General features: G+C 37.0%; 1 protein-coding gene across 1 annotated transcript in view; it reads left to right on the top strand.

Moving 5' to 3' along the window:
- Positions 1-21,616, top strand: part of SNX4 (sorting nexin 4) — a 77,675-nt gene that overhangs the window by 8,151 nt on the left and 47,908 nt on the right. Inside the window, exons 2-5 of the mRNA XM_020986007.2 lie at positions 14,164-14,285; positions 18,848-18,983; positions 19,384-19,533; positions 20,130-20,177. Coding sequence (XP_020841666.1) covers positions 14,164-14,285; positions 18,848-18,983; positions 19,384-19,533; positions 20,130-20,177 — 456 coding nt within the window. The remainder of the gene's footprint in view (positions 1-14,163; positions 14,286-18,847; positions 18,984-19,383; positions 19,534-20,129; positions 20,178-21,616) is intronic.

Genomic DNA, 21,616 nt, shown 5'->3' with positions numbered 1-21,616 from the left:
GAAAAACTGTAAATATTTTTGTATATTCTTAGAATTTGTTTTGCCTAGGACAAATTCCTCCTTTATTCTCCTTCTAATTCCTCTTGCCCTCCTATTTCCCTGTTGAGTGAAATATATTCCTGTACCCCAGCTCTGTGTGTGTGCGCGTGCGCACGTGTGTGTGTGTGTGTGTGTGTGTGTGTGTGTGTGTGTGTGTGGTCTTCCCTGTGGCATTATACTTTGTTTTGCTAGTTATGGGCTGTAAGCCTATACCCTTTGCTTTCTAGACCATTGTACTCCCAGGTTCTTTGCTTCATTATAGTGGTGGCTGCTAAATTGTGGGTGATCCTGACTGTGGCTCTTCAGTACTTGAGTCTTTCTGGCTGCTTACAGTATTTTTCCTTTAACCTGGAAGCTCTGGATTTTGTCTTGGGTGTTCCTGTGAATTTTCATTTTGGGGTTTCTATCAGGAGGTGATTGGTAGATTCTTCCTATTTCTTCTTTCCCTGTGTTTCTCAGAGATCTGGGCAGGTTTTTTTTTAAAAATATGATGGGTTCTTATTTACTTCATGGTGTCTAGGTTGTCTAATGATTATTACATTTTTTTCCTCCTTGATATGTTTTCTACCCTTTTTTTTTTTTGCTGTGAGATACTTTTCTTTTTCTTTTTTTTTCATTCTTTTAACTTTGTTTTACTATTTCTTGTTTCATGGAATCATTGGCTTCTGTTTTGTTGTTCAGTCATTTCATCGTGTCAGATTCTTTATGACCCTATTTGGGGTTTTCTTGGCAAAGATACTGGAGTAGTTTGCCATTTCCTTATCCAACTCATTTTACAGATAAGGAAACTGAGGCAAATAGGATTAAGTGACTTTCCCAGAGGCCAAATTTGAACTGAGGACCTCCTGGCTTCTATTTGGTCCACTCTAGTTTTCAGGGAGTTTGTTTCTTGGGTAAGGTTTTATACCTCTTGTGACAAGCTCTTAATTCCCTTTTCAGTTATTTTTTCCATAGCTCTCATTTCTTTTCTAATTATTTCCTTCAGTATTCATTTTTTTTAAATAAAAAAATTTAACTTAAAAAAATTCCAAAAAACAAAAGCGCTTGCTTCATCTCTTCCAGGATCTAGTTGCGTTTGTGTCCAACAAATTTATGGGTTTTTTTTTCTGAGGCATTATGTCTAGATATTTTAGAGTTATTTTCTTCTGGGTTTGTGTCTTGAACATCTTTGCCACCATAATAGCTATGGTGGGGTTCTTCTTTTGTTTGCTCATTCTTTCAACCTACTTCCTGACTTCAGACTTGATTTTAGGGTTGGGCTTTTTGCTCTTTGGTAAGGGAGATCTGGGCTGGTCCTGTTGCTCCTTGAATAGGAATCTCTTTGACAGTAGGGACTTTCATTTCTGCCTTTATGTTTTCTACTGCCCTTTTCTATATAGTGGGATTCCATGAGGACTGGGGCTTTCTCCAGAGTTTGAGGCTTTTATCAGCAACTGCCTATTATAATCTCTAACTAGATGTCCTATAGGCATTTCTGTATGTTCAAAGTGTGTTCTTTAAATTCAGTATGTTCAAAGCAGAACTCATTATTTATCCCTCAGATCTTTCCCTCTTCCAAACTTCCTTAGGTGCTACCTTGGCTTGTAATCTTAGAATAATCCCTGACTCTTCACTCTCCCTAATCCTCCATTTCCAGTCAGTTTTTTAATTTCATCTCCATAGCGTCTCTTGGATCCATCTCCCCACTGGCAAAACCCTAGTTTTGGGTTTTATTACCTCTCTTCTGGCTCACCTTCGTTCTTTCACGTTTCCAGTCATTCTCCACATAGCTGCCAAATTGATATTAAAGTATTGGACAAATATTACTTCTTCGGTTTCCTATGCTAGGGTAAAATACTAGCTCCTCAGTTTGGCATTTAAAGCCGCTCATAGTCTAGATTCAACCTATTGTTCCAGACTAATTTCATGATACTTTCCCTTATGTACTCTTATGTTTCAGACAAACTGACTTATTTGCTTTTCTCTATGCATGACAATATATCTTTACTCTAGTCTGTCACCTATATTTGGAATTCCTTTCTTCCTTATCTCTACTTCTTAGGCTGTTTCCTACTTTTTTTAAAGCTGAGATTCTTAACCTAAGGTTCACGAACTTGCTTTTGAAAAAAGTTTTAATAACTGTGTTTTATTTTACTTGATTTTCTTTGTAAGCCTACATATTTTATGTATTTAAAAAAAAAAACTTTATTCTGAGAGACAAAGGAGTTCTTGACATTAAAAAAAAGGTTAAGAATCCCTGCTTTGAAGGTCCACCTCCTACACAAGACACATTCTGATTATTCTCTATTTGCTAGCTTCCCCCATTCCTTGCAAGTTAGTTTGTGTATGTTTTGTATTTGCCTGTGCATGTTGTTTACCCCCAGTTATGCTGTTTTTTCACAATAAAATATAAGCTCTTTGAGGACAGGGATAGTTTTGGTTTTTTATCTTTGCATCTGCTTCACACAGTCTCAGGTAACTCCAGAAGGTTAGGGCTTGGGGTTCCCCTGCTGCAGTGGCCACCCTTACTAGTATAGGAAAGGCCTCCTTCTTCCATTTGGCCCCTACTTTGGGGCCCAGGAGTTCCTGACATTTTGAACTCACCGTGCTTGCCACCAAGACAAGGAATGTCCAGCTCAATATTCTGCTGCCTACGCTCTAGGAAAGACACAAAGCAATAAGTAAAGCAACAAAACCCTATTCCTAGACCTGTATATTTGCTCAGTTCACCAAAAACCATTCAAAGGTAAACAATTTATTCCCCATTCACACTCAAATCCAAATCCCTTAAAATTCTAAGGGGACCTTATTTCCTTAGTCTTTCCCTGAGGCAATTAGATGTTGATCTTTACTCAACAAAGATTACCTGAGACCGAGGCCTCTGGTTCTTGCCTCATTGTTTTGCATTTGTCCTTTTCTTCTGAGGTTGGGGATGGCATGAGAATCCTTAATTCCTCAAAATTCAATTCATTCTGGCTGCTTTGAAGGTAAACTGAGTTCTGAGAAATCCTCTAGTATAACTTGGAGAATGTGTAAATTACCATGCTGGCAGGCCCAGAAGCAATACAGCAAGTGGCTCTAAAGAGTTATCTTAAAGATAACTTTAGGTACTTTTCTTGGGGACACTGCATAATCACCTTGGTCTGTTCTTGCATAATGGCTGTGGGCAGTTACTTCACTCTCTGATCTTCCAGGGTTGGGAGAGGCTTCTTGTAAATAACTGCCTTTTCTCGAGGCATTACCAGAAGCACCCCCTGAAGCATGAAGTCATTTTGTTCTGTATTGCATATCCCCCTCCCCCATGCTTCATCCAGATTATTCTCTTCCAATCCTACTGACTCTACCGCCTGTTCTGGATTGGGTCTGGCTCAGGCCAGTTCCTAGTATATAGCTGACTAGAATATACATACACACACACACACACACACACACACACACACACACACACACACACACACACACACACACACACACACACAGAGTGTATAGTCAGACTGGAATGAGATACCTCCTTTAGGTTACTCAGCAGTTGCAACATAAAGTGAGAGTCATTCAGTCATAGCAGTAGAAGGATATTCATTAAGGATAACCTAACTTAATTGAGCTGAGCCAATTCTGTTGCCTGAATTGTTCATGGTTTTCCACCAGCTAAACATTAGGGTAACAGTGCCTGGAGCTCCTCCTAGCTGTTTTGTACTCAACTAGCCAGGAAGTGATGTCCAGGGGGCCTTTAGCCCCCTGAGCCAGTCTAGTCTTTTTTCAGTCGTTTCTGTCACGTCCAACTCTTTGTGACCCCATTTGGCTTTTTCTTGGCAAAGATACTAGAGTGGTTTGCTATTTCCTTCTCCAGCTCATTTTACAGAGGCAAACAGGGTGAAGGATCACACAGCTAGTAAGTGTCTAAGGTCACATTTGAACTCGGGTCTTTCTGACTCCAGGCCTGGCTACCCTTAATCTGATCTAGAGAGTGGTTACAAAAGAAAAACTAACCTAACCTGTTAGGGGAGGGGTTAGGTTATTGCTCCTGCCACAGTTTCACTATCCAATAAGGACATAAACTTTTTTTTTTTGGTGAAGCAATTGGGGTTAAGTGACTTGCCCTCTTTTTCATCATCATAGGGACCTCATGGTCTAAATTGATGATACTTTTAATGCTCTGTGTAATCAGCATTTCTTGTATTCAGTTCCTGTGACCTTCATCTCTATTCTGCTTCACTCATTCTCTGGGGTAGTCGAAACTTAGATCTTATCATCACTTGAAACAATACCACTTCTTAAGACTTTGAAGTCTGAAACTCCCTTTTCTGACCACAATTTCCTGCCTTCCCACTTAGCCTCTTTTTCACTCTTCCCATATGTCTTTACTTTTGTCATGATCAGACCCTCTTGCCTTCTCTATTCTCCTAGTCCATCATCTCTGTTATGGTCTTGTTTTTTTTCCCATATAGATCATTTCCTTGTGCACCTAGTATGTGCCAGACACTAATAAGCGCTGGGGATGCAAATTAGAAAAAGACAGTCCTTGCCCACAAGGAGCTTACAATCTAATGGTAGAAGCCAACACACAAAAGGAGGCTGAGGTGGAGGTGCTCCACTCAACTGGGGGGCAAGGGAAGGCATGGTGGAGAAGTCAAAGAAGTCCCAAAGTAAGAAATGAAATGAGGCAGAGCACCCCCCCTCCAATGAAGGTTTTGGGCATTCATGGCCTCACTCTCCATTCGGAGAGCAGAAGGTAGTGATGAGAATGGTCATCCACCATTCCCATCAAACTAACCTCAAACCTAGGTAACTCCTGTCATCTTCCTTGTTTTTTCTTATTTGTGAACAGTAGAATGTTGTTGACAAAAATCATGAAGCATACTGAGTCTGCTGCCAATTTATGCTATCTAACCATAGCTTTTTACAGATGAAGAAGTTCCTCATTTTATAGAGAAAGAAGCTGAGGCCCAGAAAGATTAAGTAACTTTTAGTTTAAAAGTCTTAAGGGCAAACAACAGAAGTGATAGGTTCACATAGATAGCTTAGAGGAATGCCAAACACATTCCAGAAAGAAGAGAGATTGCAGGATGATCTCAAATCTAGGGGCCTATTTAACTGTGGGGTTAAGTAGAGGAGTAGAAAGTGAACAGGAGGTATCCATATGTAATGTGATCTTTACTTATACAGCAAGTTATTGCTGTGACTTCTCAGATATTCCCTTCCCTGGCTATCACAGCCATATGTATGTTGTCTCTCTCTTTTAGAATGTTAGTTCATGGAGAGAGCAGGTACCCTCTCACTTTTGTTTTTGTATTCCCAGCTCAAATCCAGCAACAATCAAATATTTATTAAATGCCTACTTTGTGCCAGGTACTGTGCTAAGCATTAGGGATACAAATACAATGGAAGAAATAATTACTACTTTCAAGGAGCTTTCTTTCTAATAGGAACTTAAATTCATTATAATTACCTAATGCTTTAATAAATGCGTTTTCATTCATTCAATTGGACAGTCACTGATGCGTAGCAATTCATCTCATATGCACTCCCTAGCACACTTCCCTATAGTGACTATTCTAAACGTTTTTGTCAACACTCCACCTTTCCCTGTCGTTTCACCTTGATTCTCAGCCAATTACCTTACCTCCAGTATTACTGAGATAAGGTCTAAGCCACTTGATCCATGAACTTCCTGACTTTGTTTACCTAAACCAATGTCCTCATTTAAACTGTCTACCTTCGTTTTGATCTCAGAGGATGGTGTGGTTTTCCTTCTTTTCAAGGCTAACTCTCTCACTGCCCTTGATTCCTAATATTTTCATTTCCTCTTTGACCTTGCATCATTCATTAATCACTCCTTCATTTTAGGTTGTAGAGGTGGAAGATGTAAGAGATCTTCTTTGAGGAAACTTTAAAATATATTCAGTCTCTCCATTACTGCTGACTTTTTCACCGTTGCCTACAAACATGTTTAGGTTTCTCCTGTTCTAAAAGTCCTTCCCTTGATAGTGCTATACCTTTCTCTGGCTGTCATCCTATTTCTCTATTCTGACTTCATTGCTGTACTTCTAGAAAGAGCAGCCTATAATTGCTGCCACCATCACTCTACTGAAACTGTTCTCTCAGAAGCCGCTAATAATTTCTGTTTCCAAATGGCCTTTTTTTAAGTCTTCATCCTCCTTGACTTATCCATAGTATTAAACATAATATCCTCCTTATTACCAAAGCTCCTACTTACCTCCTTATTACTCTTAGTTTTCCATTTTCTTTCACTTCTCTGTAGTGTTGATGCTTCTTGTGTACCTTTCTGTTACACCATACCTTATTGGTTTCTTCTGTCCTTGCTACCTCTAAGCAAATTTATCTCTAGCTTCACCTCTTCCTTTATATCCAGTTTTGTGTTTCTAATGATCTACTCTGTTTGCCTATTGGAACCTCAGAGTCAGCATGCCTAAAACTAAACTTACCACTCCCTACCTCAACCCCAAAAAAGACCCCCAAAGAATCTTTTCTTTTGCCTAATTCTGAGGTCCTCTTCAACCTGTTGCCACACTTCTTGTCTGGCCTTATCCCAAACTACTTTCCTTCACATACTGTAGGCTGTGGCCAGGTTAAACTATGTGGTTCTCTCTCCTGTAAATACTCCTATGTTTTTACATTTCGCTGTAATTGTTCAACATTCATTAGCCTGTAATGACCTTCATCTCTTCCTGTTTAAAGTTTTACCTATTCTTTTTTTTAACCTACAAAATTTATACTTTTTTTCCTTTTTCAGGTAAATTTTTATTGATAGCTTTTGTTTTTACATAAGCTACATTTCCCAATATATTCCTCTTCCCTGCCTCTTCCTAGAGAGCCATCCATTATAAAAAAGAAAAAAAAAAGAAAAAAAAGTTTAGCAACCTAATACCTTAACTAAAAAGTCAATCAGGGGCAGCTAGGTGGCGCAGTGGATAGAGCTCTAGCCTTGGAATCTGGAGGACCTGAGTTCTAATATGGCCTCAGACACCTGACACAGGCACTTGATACAGACATTAGCTGTGTGACCCTGGGCAAATCACTTAATCCTGATCGCCTCACCAAAAAAAAAGGCAAAAAAAAAAGCATTATATGAAGACTCATACAACAACATCTTTGCAAAAAAGTAGGTGAGGTACCTTATATTTCTTCTACCTTTTTTTTTTTTGGTGAGGCAGTTGCGTTTTAGTGATTTGCTCAGGGTCCTTCTGACTGTGCCACCTAGCTGCCTCATCTTCTGCCTATCTTTTCAAGCTCACCTTAAATGTCACCTCCTTGAAGTCTTTCCCCATGTTTCTAATTAATATTTACATTTCTTTTCTCTAACATCACAGAATTGCCCTTGTGTCTTTTTTATATATCATATGTTGTTTTGCAGTATGATTATTTGTGCATTGTATTACACAAAACTGAAATTCTATGAAAGCAGGTAGTGCCTTATCAAAACTTTTTGTGTCTTCCTTGCAACATAGACATTATTGAAGTTGACACATGTTCTTTCAACATTGATTTTTATACTTATTACATCCCTAATACAGCCAATATTACTATAACATGTAGTTTTTCATGCCATAAAGTTTTTAGAATGAAGTATGTTAGCTATTTTTCCCAGTAGTATAATTGGATGGCATGTTAAAGTAAAATGGTATTTCATCCTCATTTGTCCCTATAGATAACTGCAGTTCTTCATTCAGTCATGTTTCTGGAATACAAAGTGATACTTTTTTTTTTATAGTTAGGTACATTTGATAAAATCAAGTTATTTGAATCTAGCAAAGAAAAAAAAACCCAACCCAGTGCTGGATTTGGAGACAGAGAAATTGAGTTTCACTTACCATCTTTGAGACTTTGGGCAAATCATTTAATCATTCTGAGATCCCACTGGCACTTAGTAAAACGCCTGTCTTATAAACAGCCACTTAATCAGCACTTTTTGATTGATTGATAGGACATAGTTTAATACTTTATAAAATAAAAGGGTTGGACTAGATGACGTTTAAGGTCTCTACCAACTCTAAATTAATCATCATGATCCTATGATAGTTTTGACTTATTTTTCTGATAAGAGAAAATATGTTCATTCCTTTGATTTCTTGCAATTTCATTTTAATTCTGGTAAAGCTGATTTTCTAGCACTTTTGGTGTATTCAAATTCCTACAACTGGTTCTATTCCATTCTCTTGTGGATCCACTGAAATAAAGTCTGCCAATGAAAGCTTCAGTTTTGCCTTTTTTTCTGTTTTTACTCATTTGCCATATTCATAATTTTTTTTTCAGTTGAATTCAATTCAACTACTATATGAAGGCTAAAAAACAAGCCCTCCTTCCTGATTTGGAGGAATTCAGTGTCCAGTAGAGATTAAACTTGACAGATATAATGCAAGGTAGAATGCTAGAATGAGAAAGGTTCAAAGTACTTCTGAGAGCTCAAAGAGGGAAAAGATACATTTAGATTTGTTGATAGTACCAAGGAAGGTGGCCCAGTGCTGAGGGTTGCATTTTAATTGGGCCTTACAGGAGGAATAGTATGGAGTTGAGACATTCCAGGGGTGGTAAATGGCTTGAATGGTGCTGTAGAGAAGAATGTTGAGTAGTTCATTTTAACTGGAGTGTAGAGCAAATGAATGGAAATAATGTGAAACAAAGTAAGTGTGGAAGGCCTTGAGTACTGAGACCAGGAGTTTGGAATTTTATTAGCTAGGCAGTGGGGAGCCATTGAATACTTATAATCAGGAGAGTGGCATAATTAGACTTATGCATGAGTTGGGTGAGAAGAGATAAGAAGCTATTTTGATAGTCAATATATAATCAAAAAGCATTTATTAAACTCATGTACTACAGTGCTAAGTGCTAGAGATAGAATGTGAAATGACTTTTTAGAATTCATTTAGAGACATTTATTTAAAGGCAGCTTGGTGGTATTGGTCCCATAGTCAAGAAGACCTGCGTTCATATCCTGCCTCAGATGCTAGCTATATGACCCTGGGCAAGTCACTTAACCTCTGAATACCTCAGTTTCCTCAGCTGTAAAATGGGAGTAATTATAGCACCTACCTAACTCCAAGGGTTGTTGTGAGGATCAAATGAGATAATATTTGTAAAGTACTTAGTTTAGTACCTAGAATGCAGTAGGTCCTATATAAGTACTTACTCCTTTTTTCTTCCTCCACTTCCCTAAATGCTTATTATTTATAGAGTTGAGGATACAAATAAATAAGCATGACTGTGTCTGCCCTTAAGGAAGTCACATTATAATAGGAGAGAACACATGAAGAGGTTTCTGCTGGGAATCAGATAAAAAGGCCCTGCCAGTGGTCTTTGGGGTACAGTGGCAAAGCAAATGGTAATGCATCTTCCTTTACTCTCATTTACCCAATAAAACCATCTTGGGCTCTGATATTGAACTGGTTGACAGTGCTGAGGACTTTGGTCATAAAAACTTTCTTTTGGGGGCCTTAAGTAACTGTAGCTGCTGAGGAGGTTGGGGTTGCAGCACCTACTTGTTTTTTGTTGTTTGTCCTTCATTTTTGAAGAGGACCAATGCTTGTAATTAGCGGTTGGTTTTGATGATAATGCAGGAGAGCAAGCCCCTTCACAAGGATTGTTCTCTTGGATAAATAGCTACTGGGGCTGGTCTGATAGTCTGAGGGTGGTGCCATTCACAGGGCTGTGAATTTACCTGTAGGTGGCAGTTTGCTTGGTGATGGCAGGGGTGGCAGATTCCTTCTCCACAAGAGCTGCTCCTTTCAGTGTTATCTCTGTGGGGCCTGGCTGGAAGGAGGGTTGGTGGTCTGGGGGGCAATCACTAGTTCCCCTCCTCTCAGGCTCAAGATTATTTCCTCAAGTTTACAAAGTTCACAACAGGATGTTGACAGTGAAAATAGAAAGATGATGACATATTGAATAGATTTTGGAGAGTGAATTAACAGCATTTGGCAGCTAGTTGGTTATTTCTTTTCATCCGTTATATCCAAAGATAACTGATGTTTTGAACATGGATGACTAGGAGAATGAGTTTGAGAAGTAGATGGATAGTGAGCTAGTGGGCATTGTAGATATACTTTTTAGAAGTTTGGCAATGAAAAGTGGGTACAGAAATGGAATAGGTAGGAGCTTGAGAGGTTAGCAGGATCCATGTAAGATTAGGGCATGGGGCTCGGAGAGACCTTTGAGTGTGCTCACCCCTCTTCTCTTTACCTCATAACTCCTTGATATCAACCCATTAATGTGGCACTTTGATCCCATCCTCTTTCATCTTCTTTGACAGATTGACTTCTGATCTCACTCAACTGAAATTGAGTTTCCCAATGTCATGATTATTCTTTTAGTTGCAAAATATAATGGTCTTTCCTCAGTCTTCATCTTTCTTGACTTCTTTGTAGCATTTAACATTGTTGATCACCCTCTTCTAGGTACTCTCTCCTTCCTGGGTCTTCATAATTGCCCTATATTTGTTCTCTTCCTACTCGTTGGACTTCTTTCTATGCATCATCTACTGCACTGTAACTCCTAATTGTGGGTATGCTCTAGGTTTCTCTCCTGATCTCCCTGTTCTCTCTGCATTCTCTAATGGTGGCCTCATTGGCTTAACATTTCTAACTCTTGTGTCTCTGTTGAGCTCCATATCCACAGCACTAGCTCTCTGTTGGACATTTCGGAGTGGAATTCCTGTAGTCATCTCCAACTCAGCATGTCCAAAAGTAAATTAATTATCTTTTCCCTAAAATCTACCTCTCTTTTAAACTTGCTTATTTCTGTTGAGAGCTCTACCAGTTTTAGTTTGTCATCCTTGACTTTTTACTTTCACAAACCCCATATATCAATTCAGTTGCCAAATGTTGTCATTTCTTTCTCAATGTCATTTCTGTTCCCTTTCCTCTAACTACATGGCCACCATTCTAATTTAGGCCCTTTTTACCTTTTACCTACACCAGTGGTATCCAAAATGTTTTGATTGCTCACTCATATTGGTATGTACTGTCAATGTATATATGTTTACTCATTTTAAAATTCATACAGTAATAATTCTAATAATTATGTAGATTACAAAACTTTGACAAAAGCAAAAAATTTTAAAGGATGAAGTAAAGTTTATTATTATTACTTATTTCAACATTTGATCCTAGAGTCAATTCAGAACCAATGAGTAGAACAGTGATGTGGTTAGACTTGAACTTTAGGAAAAAATACTGGTGGCTTTGTTGAGGATGGATTGGAAAGGAGAGCTATTTGAGTTAGGAAGACCAATTAAGAGGCTGTTGCAGTTATCCAGGTGAGGTAATGAGGAACTGGTGGATTTTGAGCAGTGAGAAGTGGATAGATAGTAGAGATGTCATGGAGGTAGAAACAGCAAGATTTGGTAAATCATAGGGTATGTAGAGGTAAGGGAGAGTGAGGAGTCAAGGATAATATCAAGGTGGTCAAAGCTGGGAGGTTAGAAGTATGGTCATGCTCTCCCATCAGAAGCCCCAGAGCACAGAGCCCACCTGCTCAATGGTGCCTGCTGTAGCCGTGAGGTGACCTGAAGGGAAGAGTATAGAGATGATGGTGGGAACCAAAGAATTTTGTATGTTGTAGGTGCCTGGGCCCTAATTGGATTAGAACTAGAGGCCAGTGGTGAGAGGGGGGCAGAGTGGGGGAGCATTGAGTGATGGCATATGTGGAGGGGTGTAGTTGTGTTAGAGACAAGCACATGATTGGCTGTGAGATTGGATTGCAGCCCATCTTGCTCTGGAGGGCAGTGTCCTAGGCAATTTTCATAACCTCCTAATGGGTCTTCCTATCTCAGGTCCCTTTCCCTTTGCAGTCCATCCTTCACACTGTTGCCAGATTGACTGTCCTACAATACAAGACTGACCATGTCACTCCCTTACTTAGTAAATTCTAGTGGATACCTTCCAATAGTGGCTTCCCAGAACCTGTCTTGGATAGCTGGGGGGCCAGAAGATCTGCCACTATTGGAGGGGGAGGAAGTTCTTCTTCCTTTACCTGTTATGGTTTAAATAAGATGGGAGTTACCAACTCTAATCTGGCAGGTAATGTAGAGGTTTACTGGACTTACCATTTGGCCTTGCACTGCCTCCTAAGGTCCTGCAGGTCCTACGCTGCCTCTATTTCCTAAACATTCCTGGGCTTTGCCCTCTGATCTGCTATTGTAACCTTAGGACTTTAGGGCATTTTCATCTGCCTTGCCAGTTTTTTATGTGTGTCTCTACTAGTTGTGAACTCTTTGAGAGGAAGGACTATCCAGGTTTTTCTGTTTTTATTCCCAGTGTTAGGTACAATGCTTAACATATACTGAGCACTTAAATTCATTTTCTTTCATTCATTCATTGATCACCTTCAGGATCAAATGTACTCCTGTTGGGCATTTAAAGTCTTTCACACCCTTAACCCATATACCTTTCTAGCCTTATTGAACATTATTGCTCTCCACAGATACTGTAATCCATCCAAATTGACCATCCTGTGGTTCCTCATGCATGACACTGCTTCTCCCACTGCTGTGCCTTTGTACCTTTTGTACCTCCTGCTGGCAATAAGATAACCATCAGTTAATACACATTTATTAAGCACCTACTCTTTGCCTTCCAGGCAGAAGGTCTTAACAGAAGGGCCGAGGGTACTGATGCAATATGAGTACCAGATGTATTCATTCTTACAGATAATGAAATTTCCTAAAGATGAGTTTTCTGGGGAAGGAAGGTGTTGGAGAGTTCCAAGGAAGATACAGTGAATTGGCTGAACTTGTACTCACCAGTTAGAACAGTTTAGCCCCAGGGCAGGATTTCAGAATGGGGAGAGCAGATGACAGGATGCCCACAGTGGGTGCAGTGACTTGTCCCTGTTAACTGTTGCAGCACAATTTGCAAAAAACTTACTGGAATTTAAGACTACCCTGACTGTTATGTTATTTGGGGTGAGTAAAGGAAAACCTTCCTTTCTGGTGAATATGGTTTTTATCTGAACTTTTGTGAGTCCCAGCTTTTGTTGTAGTTGTTTTGAGCAAAGATAAATTGCTTGAATAAGTTTAAAATTGATACTTATAAGAATCATTTATGATTTGTAAATACTGTGTAACAAATCTTACCAACTTTGATTAGGCCAAGGAAGATATATAAATTTTTATGTACACTTTCATAGGAAAAAAGATTTCTAATTTTGGTCGGTGATTTGAATCATTTAATTTTAGTAACTAAAAACATGATAAGTGATAATTAGGTTTCAAAAAGATTTATTGTGTGCCTAATCCATTAATGATAATAATATAACTGCCAGGTGCTAATGTGTGTTTGGTTGGTCTTTAATTCTTGAAGAGGACCATGACATCAGGAAGATGGTGACATGACTTGCAATTGAATTAGATTTAAGTGAGGGAGGGCTAAGCAAAGTCACCAGCCTCACTTTCTCCTCCAGAGGCATCTGGGTCTGGCCAGATTTAGATCAGGAGGACTGGAGATAGCCCAGGATACAGTGGGAGACCTTGGCCTTTTAAGCTAAGGTCTTTCCTGGTCCTCACTTTGAGTGAGACGAGGCCTATTGAGTGTTTAGGCCTGTTTAAGAAGTGAGTCAAGGGATGGCCCCTTTAATTAAAAAAAAAGCGAACTGGTCGGGGAAGACCCTCAGGGTTAACTAGCCAAAGAGAAACAATTACTATTTACTTTCACTCTGAGCTGTCAGGGCGCTAAATTAAACCATTAAGTGGTGCTGGGGCAGGGACCTATTGTTGACCATCTATGAGAGCCGGAGTGCATTGGGTTTAAGGCATGGTCTTAAGAAAGAAATGCAGCCAGTAAACCCCAAGATAACTAGGCAGGTTTCAGTCGTCAAAATTTACCTTTCTTTGGGCAGAACACCCTCAGGTAAGGGCATGATACCCCGTGTGGGAACAGGAGAGGAAAGGAAAGGAGAAGAGAGAGAGGAGTGGATGGGGAAGGGAGAAGAGCTAATAGTTTATCAGCCAAAAACAAGGGCATAAGAATTATTCTTATAAAAGACAAAACAAGCTAGTTTGAAAAATTTATGCTTATGATCTGAAAGGTTTTGTACTTAAGTCTCAAAAATGGCTTCACTATATTCCTGTATAATGTGTTTGTTTTTCTTTGTTACCATTGTGAAAATTTTATTTTTCCCCTTGGTTTTGGTTAGATGACAGGAGGTAGTTTTTGGTCGAAGAAAATTGAAATTACTGTTTCCGAAGCAGAAAAAAGAACTGGAAGAAATGCCATGAACATGCAAGAAACTTACACAGCTTACCTCATTGAGACAAGGTGGGTTATAAAAGTTACAAGTCGTGCTTAACAGAAAAGTATCTTTTTCAGATATAATATTTCAATTAACTATTTGAATTTGTTCCTAATACTTCAGCATGTTTTTCAAAATGTTAGTGTTTTGTGGGGAAGGTCTTCTTTTTTTTGGTTTGTGTAGAGTGGGTTGTATGAGGACATAGTCTTTTAGCATATATATACTTTCTCAAACCTGATCCTGTTCGTATGTGAAAGTGTGCTAGGGTCATCAGTTGGAGCATGGATCAGCTTACAAACAAGTCTTAAAGTGTGCAAAGTAGAAATTTATAGGAACAAATAGAGATTGACTAGGGCTTAGGTTAGTTGTGACAAAAAGGTAAAAACTAAAGAAATAGTAGAGGAAAATCTCTAAGGCTTTAAGCAGCTGAGCCTTTTTTAATTAATGTGTTTCCTGAAGGAAATAACAGCTCTTGGAGAATATATTCTTTTGGTGGTAGTAGAAGATCCCCAGAATGTGTTCTAAAAATTAGGTATTTTTGGAATTTAGAACACATTTTTTTCCTATAATAATAATACAAAAGATGATTGGGTTTTCTGGCTAACCTACAAAGAGATTCAACCTATGATATAGTATCATGTCTAGAGCTGGCAGGGACCTTAGAGGTTAAATGACTCTCCCAAGGTCATACCCACAGTAATTGTCAGTGCTGGGATTTGAATCCAGGTCCTCTGACTCCAGACCTAGTGTTCTTTCTATTGTACCATACTGCCGTACATATAGGTTTGATACCATTTAAGTTGACAGGCTAATAGGAAAGAAATTCACTAGAAAAGCACTTGATAAGTCTCTTGAGTGAAACACTACACTAACTCTTGGCTGCCCAGTAAGAAGGAAATGTTGTGGTCTGAAGAATCATTTTTGTTCTCTTTCTTCTCAGTCTCAGCATGGTATAGAATGTTTTGTTCATGTTAATTTATCTGTTGGATGTTAAGAAATAAGCTGGTACTTGTATAGGACCTAAATATTTCCATGTTAATAGACATAGCAGAGATGTGATTTTCATCCAGGTTTTTTGATTTCTAAATCCAGCATTCTCTTCAAGTAAGTATGAGAATGAGTGCCTAAAGTAACAGGGAAGTAGGGAGGATATAGGGGATAGGAGCTTGCTTCACTGAGTAAGCTGTTGAAATTTGTTAGAAACTAGATGTGTGTGTGTACTGTGTCTCCAGATTAGGAAGGGGAAGCACTTTAAGAAGGTTAATAATATCCTATATAGGGAAGAAAACTATTCAATCTTCATCCTAAAATAACTAAAGGTTAGCACAATGTTGTTTGAATCTTACATGTAGTTCAGTAAATGTTAAATGAACAGCTACAGTAACCAACTGCTAAGTTTTCTTCACTAGTTTTTTTTCTTATGTTCATATTTCTAATGGCAAACCTCAACTTGCCTGCTCCTACTCCAGTACACATTTTTTGTGGAGTAGGAAGCTGCATGAACATTTTACTAAAGACTTATTCTTACTAGTTCAAATAAAATGCAGTTAAGTGTAGAGTCCATTTAATAAAAAAGATTCCCTTAGGGTACACAGTGCTATAAGAGTTAGTTATAATTTATGTGTTTTTAATCTATTTGTAATTAGCATTCTAAAGCAGACATACTACATCTCAAGTGTAATGTTCCTGGGTCATAGTATATATTGTTTGTTCGGCTGTGCATTGGCAAATGTGGATCCTATTGGCACCGAAATGAAATAATTTGACCTTGCTGTTAGCCCAAATGTATTTTCAAGTTCAAACCTGCTGTCAACTCAGCTTTGTGAGAATATTTTTAAAGACTGGTTGTATCTTAAGAACTTTTGTATATTTTTAATACAGAAGCTATATTTATTGTTTTTCCCATTTTATTGTTTCTTGTTATTTTTTAAATGTATTGCTTTAATTTATATATAACTAATGATTTCTGTTTGATGCCACGGCTTATTTTTAATATGTGCGTGTGTGTTTGTATGTGTGTGTATATATATGCATGTATACATATATATGTATTTTAATTTTTTTCTCCCTGCCTTCTCCTTCATAAGTAAGTATAGTCAAGCAAAACAAATATCCATATTGGCCAAGTAAAAATGTATGTCTCATTCTGCATATGTAGTCCATCACCTCTGGAGGTGGGTAGCATTGTTCATCATATATATGTCATGGCTGATCATTGTGTTGATCTGAATTCTTAAGTTTCTTTAGGATACTATTAACCTTCTTAAACTTAAAATTTCAAAATTGTTCATTTTTTGTGGTCTTGTTATAATATAACTTGTTCTCCTGGTTCTGCTTACTTCACTCTGTGCATAAGTTCATACAGGTTTTCCTAGATTTCTCTAAAATCATATCTTTCATCATTTCTTACAGCACAATAATTTTCCATTACATTAATACACTAAAATTTGTTCAGCCATTCTCTAGTCAGTGGATACCTCCTTAGTTTCCAGTTCTTTGCTATTACAAAAAAGAGCTGCTGTAAATATTTTTTGACACATACGACCTTTTCCTCTTTCTTTGATCTCTTAGGTTCAGGCCTAGTAGCATACTGCTTGGTTAAAAGATGTGCATACTCTAGTAACATCTTGGTCATAGTTCTCAATGGCTTTCCACTATGGCAGTACCAATTCATAGCTTCACTAGCAGCACATCATTATACCTGTTTTCATACAGCCCTTCCAATATTTATCATTTTGTCAGTTTGCCGCTATGTTGGCTGTGAGGTGGAGCCTCTAACTTGCTTTAATCTTTATTTCTCTATTTATTAATGATTTGTACCATGTTTTAAAAAAAATACTACTATAAAAGGGCAGCTAGCTGGTGGATAGAGCACCGGCCCTGAAGTCAGGAGGACCTGAGTTCAAATCCGGCCTCAGACCAAACACTTGGCACTTACTAGCTGTGTGACCCTGGGCAAGTCACTTAACCCCAATTGCCTAAAAAAGAAAAATACAACTGTATATAGATAGCTTGGATTTCTTCCCTTGAGAATTGCCTGTTCATATCCTTTGACTGTCGATTAGGGAATGGCTCTTATTCCTATAAATTTGAATCAGTTTCATATATATCTTGTGAGATCTTTATCAAAGAAACTTGCTCCAAATTTTTTTTTCCAGTTAATAACTATTTCCTTTCTAGTCTTAACTTCATTGGATTTGTTTATGCAAAAACTTTAATTTTATGTAATCAAAATTATCTATTTTTTCTTATTTGACACCCATTTATGTAGTCATGAATTCTTCCCCCATCTTAGATGTCAAAGGTAATTTCTTCCATGCTCTGATTTGCTTATAATTTTATATTTACATCATGTATCTATTTGGAGTTTATATTGTTGTGTAGTGTGAGGTATTAGTTTAAATCTAATTTCAGCCAGATTCCTGTCCAGTTTTCTCAGCAGTTTTTGTCAAATAGTGAGTTCCTATTCCAATAACTGAGTCCTTTGGATTTATTGAACATTAGGCTATTATTAGGTTAATTTGCTTTGGTATTTTATATATCTAATCTGTTCCATTATCAACCTCTCTACTTGTTATATAGTACCAAATCATTTTGATATTTACTGCTAGCCTCTCTCATTTCCTACCTTTTTTTTTCTTTCAGTATTTCCTTTGAGATTCTTGATCTTTTTTTTTTCTACTCCCTCCAGATGAATTTCATCATTATGTTTTCTGGTTCAGTGAAGTAATCCTCTGGTAGATTGGTATGGCTCTGAATAAATAAATTAATTTAGGTAGTATTATAATTTATCTTATATTGGTTTGACCTACCTTTGTATTTCATGACTTATTTAAGCTTTTAGGGATAATTTATATTAATTATTATGTTGAGTTAATCATTCAGAGCTCAGAAAAAGTCAGTGTCCTGACAGTGTTGAAAATGATGCCATTTTCTAGCAGTAGTTGTACTCAGTTGGCATTATTAAAATTATTGTTAAAACTATTTTAATTTTTTTTGCAACATGTATGTGGTAAATCATGCATTTCCTATTTAATCTCCTATTTAAACTTCTATCAATGAAACATTGATTGCCGGCTCTTTAAGGTTAAAACATTATTTCTCCTTGGAGAATTTAGAAGAATGCTGACACATTTGATGTTTAGATTAGGTTGAAATACCTCAGCCTAATTTGTGGTACCTTGACCTGGATATTGGGTGAAGTTAGAATTGAACTTTGATTATCTCTTTTGAAAGATAATTTTAACATTTTTCTAGAACTGTGTGTTTTCATGGGTTATTTGAATTGGGATTTTGAAATCCCAATTTGAAATTATCTTGGTCATTATAAAAGTCAATTATAATTATTTTACTGTGGTGATAGAGACATCCATGGAAAGAATGCTAGATAAATGAGCTTTTACCATATTCTGAAATGTATTCTTTTAGATTAACTGAGTTGTTTTTAAGGGTGTTTTAAAATATCTTTATTAAAGAGTGCTTACCTTTTTTTTTTGAGGTTTTTGTCTCACATAAGTTCAAATAAGGTTTTTGTGGTAAGTTCTGAAGTTATCTTTTTTTGACATTCCCTTTTTTATTTCCTTCCTAGATCAGTTGAATCTAGTGATGGCCAGAGTGTTCTTACAGACTCTCTTTGGAGACGATATAGCGAATTTGAATTATTGAGAAACTATTTGCTAGTTTACTATCCACATATTGTTGTCCCACCTCTGCCTGAAAAGAGGGTAAGAATTTGATAGTTTTTTGTTTCTGCAATGTATATCTCTGTTTAATTCTTTTTGATAAATTTTGTCTTGACACATTATCTAAAATCCTAGCATATTCTGAGTTGCTTCCCTTACAGTGTACCATCCCCAAAACAGTAAAGCAAGTGAGCTTGACTGATGGTATATACGTCTTTACACTTTAGTAGTTTACCATTGATTAAAAGAAAGGATATATGTTTACTTTGAAAGTAGGGACCATTGTTGTCCAGTGTTTTGACCCGAGTTTTATTGATATTTAAAGTGAATTTCATTTATAGAGTTCATTTAAACTTCACTTTTAAAGTGTATTCTTTTGGTTTTGCTTTTAATATTATTTAGCTTTGAAGCTATTCTTGATTAGTATGATTTACTTACATAGGCAGAATTCGTTTGGCATAAACTCTCTGCAGACAACATGGATCCTGATTTTGTGGAAAGACGAAGAATTGGTTTGGAAAACTTTCTTTTAAGAGTCGCTTCACATTCTGTCCTTTCTGAAGACAAAATTTTCTACTTGTTTTTAACGCAGGTATTTTATTTTACATCACATTTAGTCCTTTTATTTTCTGGAGACATTTAGAAGCATCTTTGCCTAGGTGATTTTTTTTTATGAGTGTACTGCATCATTGTTTTTTGCTGAAACTTTGAGTTCATTGAACAACTGAAGGTATTTATTAATATTGTGTAGTTAATAGAAAATAATTCTATGTCTCTTGCTTTTCCTGAATTTAGAATACAGATGTATAAGAATTTGGGTCTTCCTCGAGAGACTCTTTTGGAATCTGGATGGTGATAGAGTGTTTAATTTTTAAATCAAGGATTTCTCTTTTTTTTTCACCCAAGTAACAAGTACTTTTTTTTTTTAGCTAGACAGTGGGGTTAAGTGACTTGCTCAGGGTCACACAGCTAGTAAGTGTTATGTATCTGGGGCTGGATTTGAACTCAGGTCCTCCTGAATCCAGGGCTGGTGCTCTATCCACTGTGCCACCTAGATGCCCTGGGATTTCTCTTTTTACTACCTCTTCCTGGGAAGAATTTTTTTTTTTAACTTGAAGTATTAGCACTGTGTATTTTTGGTTTGTTTTGTAATAATTATGGCAACTAAAATATAGCTTTGTTTTTTAGGAAAATAACTGGAAGGAAACAGTGAATGAAACAGGGTTCCAGCTAAAGGTAATAATTTCTGAATTAATTTTGTAATGAGAGAGATTCTATACCTAGCATTTTGGTAAAAATTTAAAAGTAACATCAATAAAATTCTTTGCATATTTGCATTATTACTAGTTTGTGTTAAGACCACATCTGGGATTTAGTTGTATCAGGACATAGTTGAAATAAAAGTGGGAGAATTTTTCTCACTAAAGTTCATTGTTTTTAGTACATGTTGAACTTTTGTTTAGCAATCATGTCTTTTTGTTTTTTAATTCTAATTATTAAAGTACTATCCATAGCAAACTCTTCATGGAAGGTGAAAAAATTTTTATAGAACATGGTCTGGCCTTACATCCTCAGCAGGCTACAAATAAATCATCTTAGTCTCATTTCATGTGTCCACTGAAACATTGCTATTATTTTCTGTATATAATGTAAGCTTAAAGAAGTGATTCCTAGAAAGGTCATTCTACTAATTTTAAATAAGACTTTGTTGGTGACCCAGGCAAATTCAGGCCTTCTTGGGTTTTTCCACCTAGTCATTAGATTTTGTGTTTGGGGCAGGTCTCACAGGCATTTTGGAGTGTGTTGTTAATGCAGCTTAGATGGAGAGAGGGAAATAAATGGCACATGAACCCCTCCTCCCACATACATACTTATATACACATATGTATGTGCATATGTATATGTGTATTTCTGAAAAGAGATTTTAGGGTGTCATCAGGGTCAGATTGTGCTAGCAAGAAACTGAGGTGAATATTGGTGGCCCAATGCAAACTTTACTTCATTCTGGCCCCAAATTCACGACTATAGAAAATTAAGAAAACTTATTGTTTCACTGATTCTTAGCATCTTCCCATCTCTTTAGCCTGGAAACTTTGCCCCCTTGTCATCTTGAGAGTGCCTTACATCATAGGTTGAACTAGTCTAACTTTGGTGATTATCCAAGAATAAGAATTTAAATGTCTTTTATTAGCTGATTTGGTTAAATTTGAAAAAAGGAAAAGACCCATAATGCCAACAGGTATAATGTTCATATATAGTAGTAGTGTGTCAGAAATTTAGCAAAGTGATAGAAATAAGTAAGAAAAATTTATATATAAATGATGTGATAATTCTGCAGTACTTTTCTTTAAAACCAATTTCCTGATTTTGAGTTGGTATATAATGTTCTTGTCTGACTTAAATTTTGTAAAGGGGGAAAACTTATTAATTCTGAATCTTCCTGTTATTACTTAGACTTACTCTAATTTATAAATCATTCACTTTCTCAAAGCACATTTAAAAAAAAAAGAAATCTTGCTGACTTTATGCATCAGTTTCTGGGCTGTCTCATGGAAATCATCTGTGAGAATGCCGGAATAAATACATTTTAATTAAGGGATGGATTTAAGAAGTCTTAAACTTTCAAAAATATATTATTTTGATAAGTATTCTCTAGAAACATTTATAATATGTTT

This window comes from Phascolarctos cinereus, unplaced genomic scaffold (genome assembly GCF_003287225.1).
Source record: "Phascolarctos cinereus isolate Bilbo 61053 unplaced genomic scaffold, phaCin_HiC Scaffold_726;HRSCAF=1367, whole genome shotgun sequence".
Taxonomy (NCBI): Eukaryota; Metazoa; Chordata; class Mammalia; order Diprotodontia; family Phascolarctidae; genus Phascolarctos; species Phascolarctos cinereus.
This window is presented reverse-complemented; position numbering and strand designations above follow the sequence as displayed.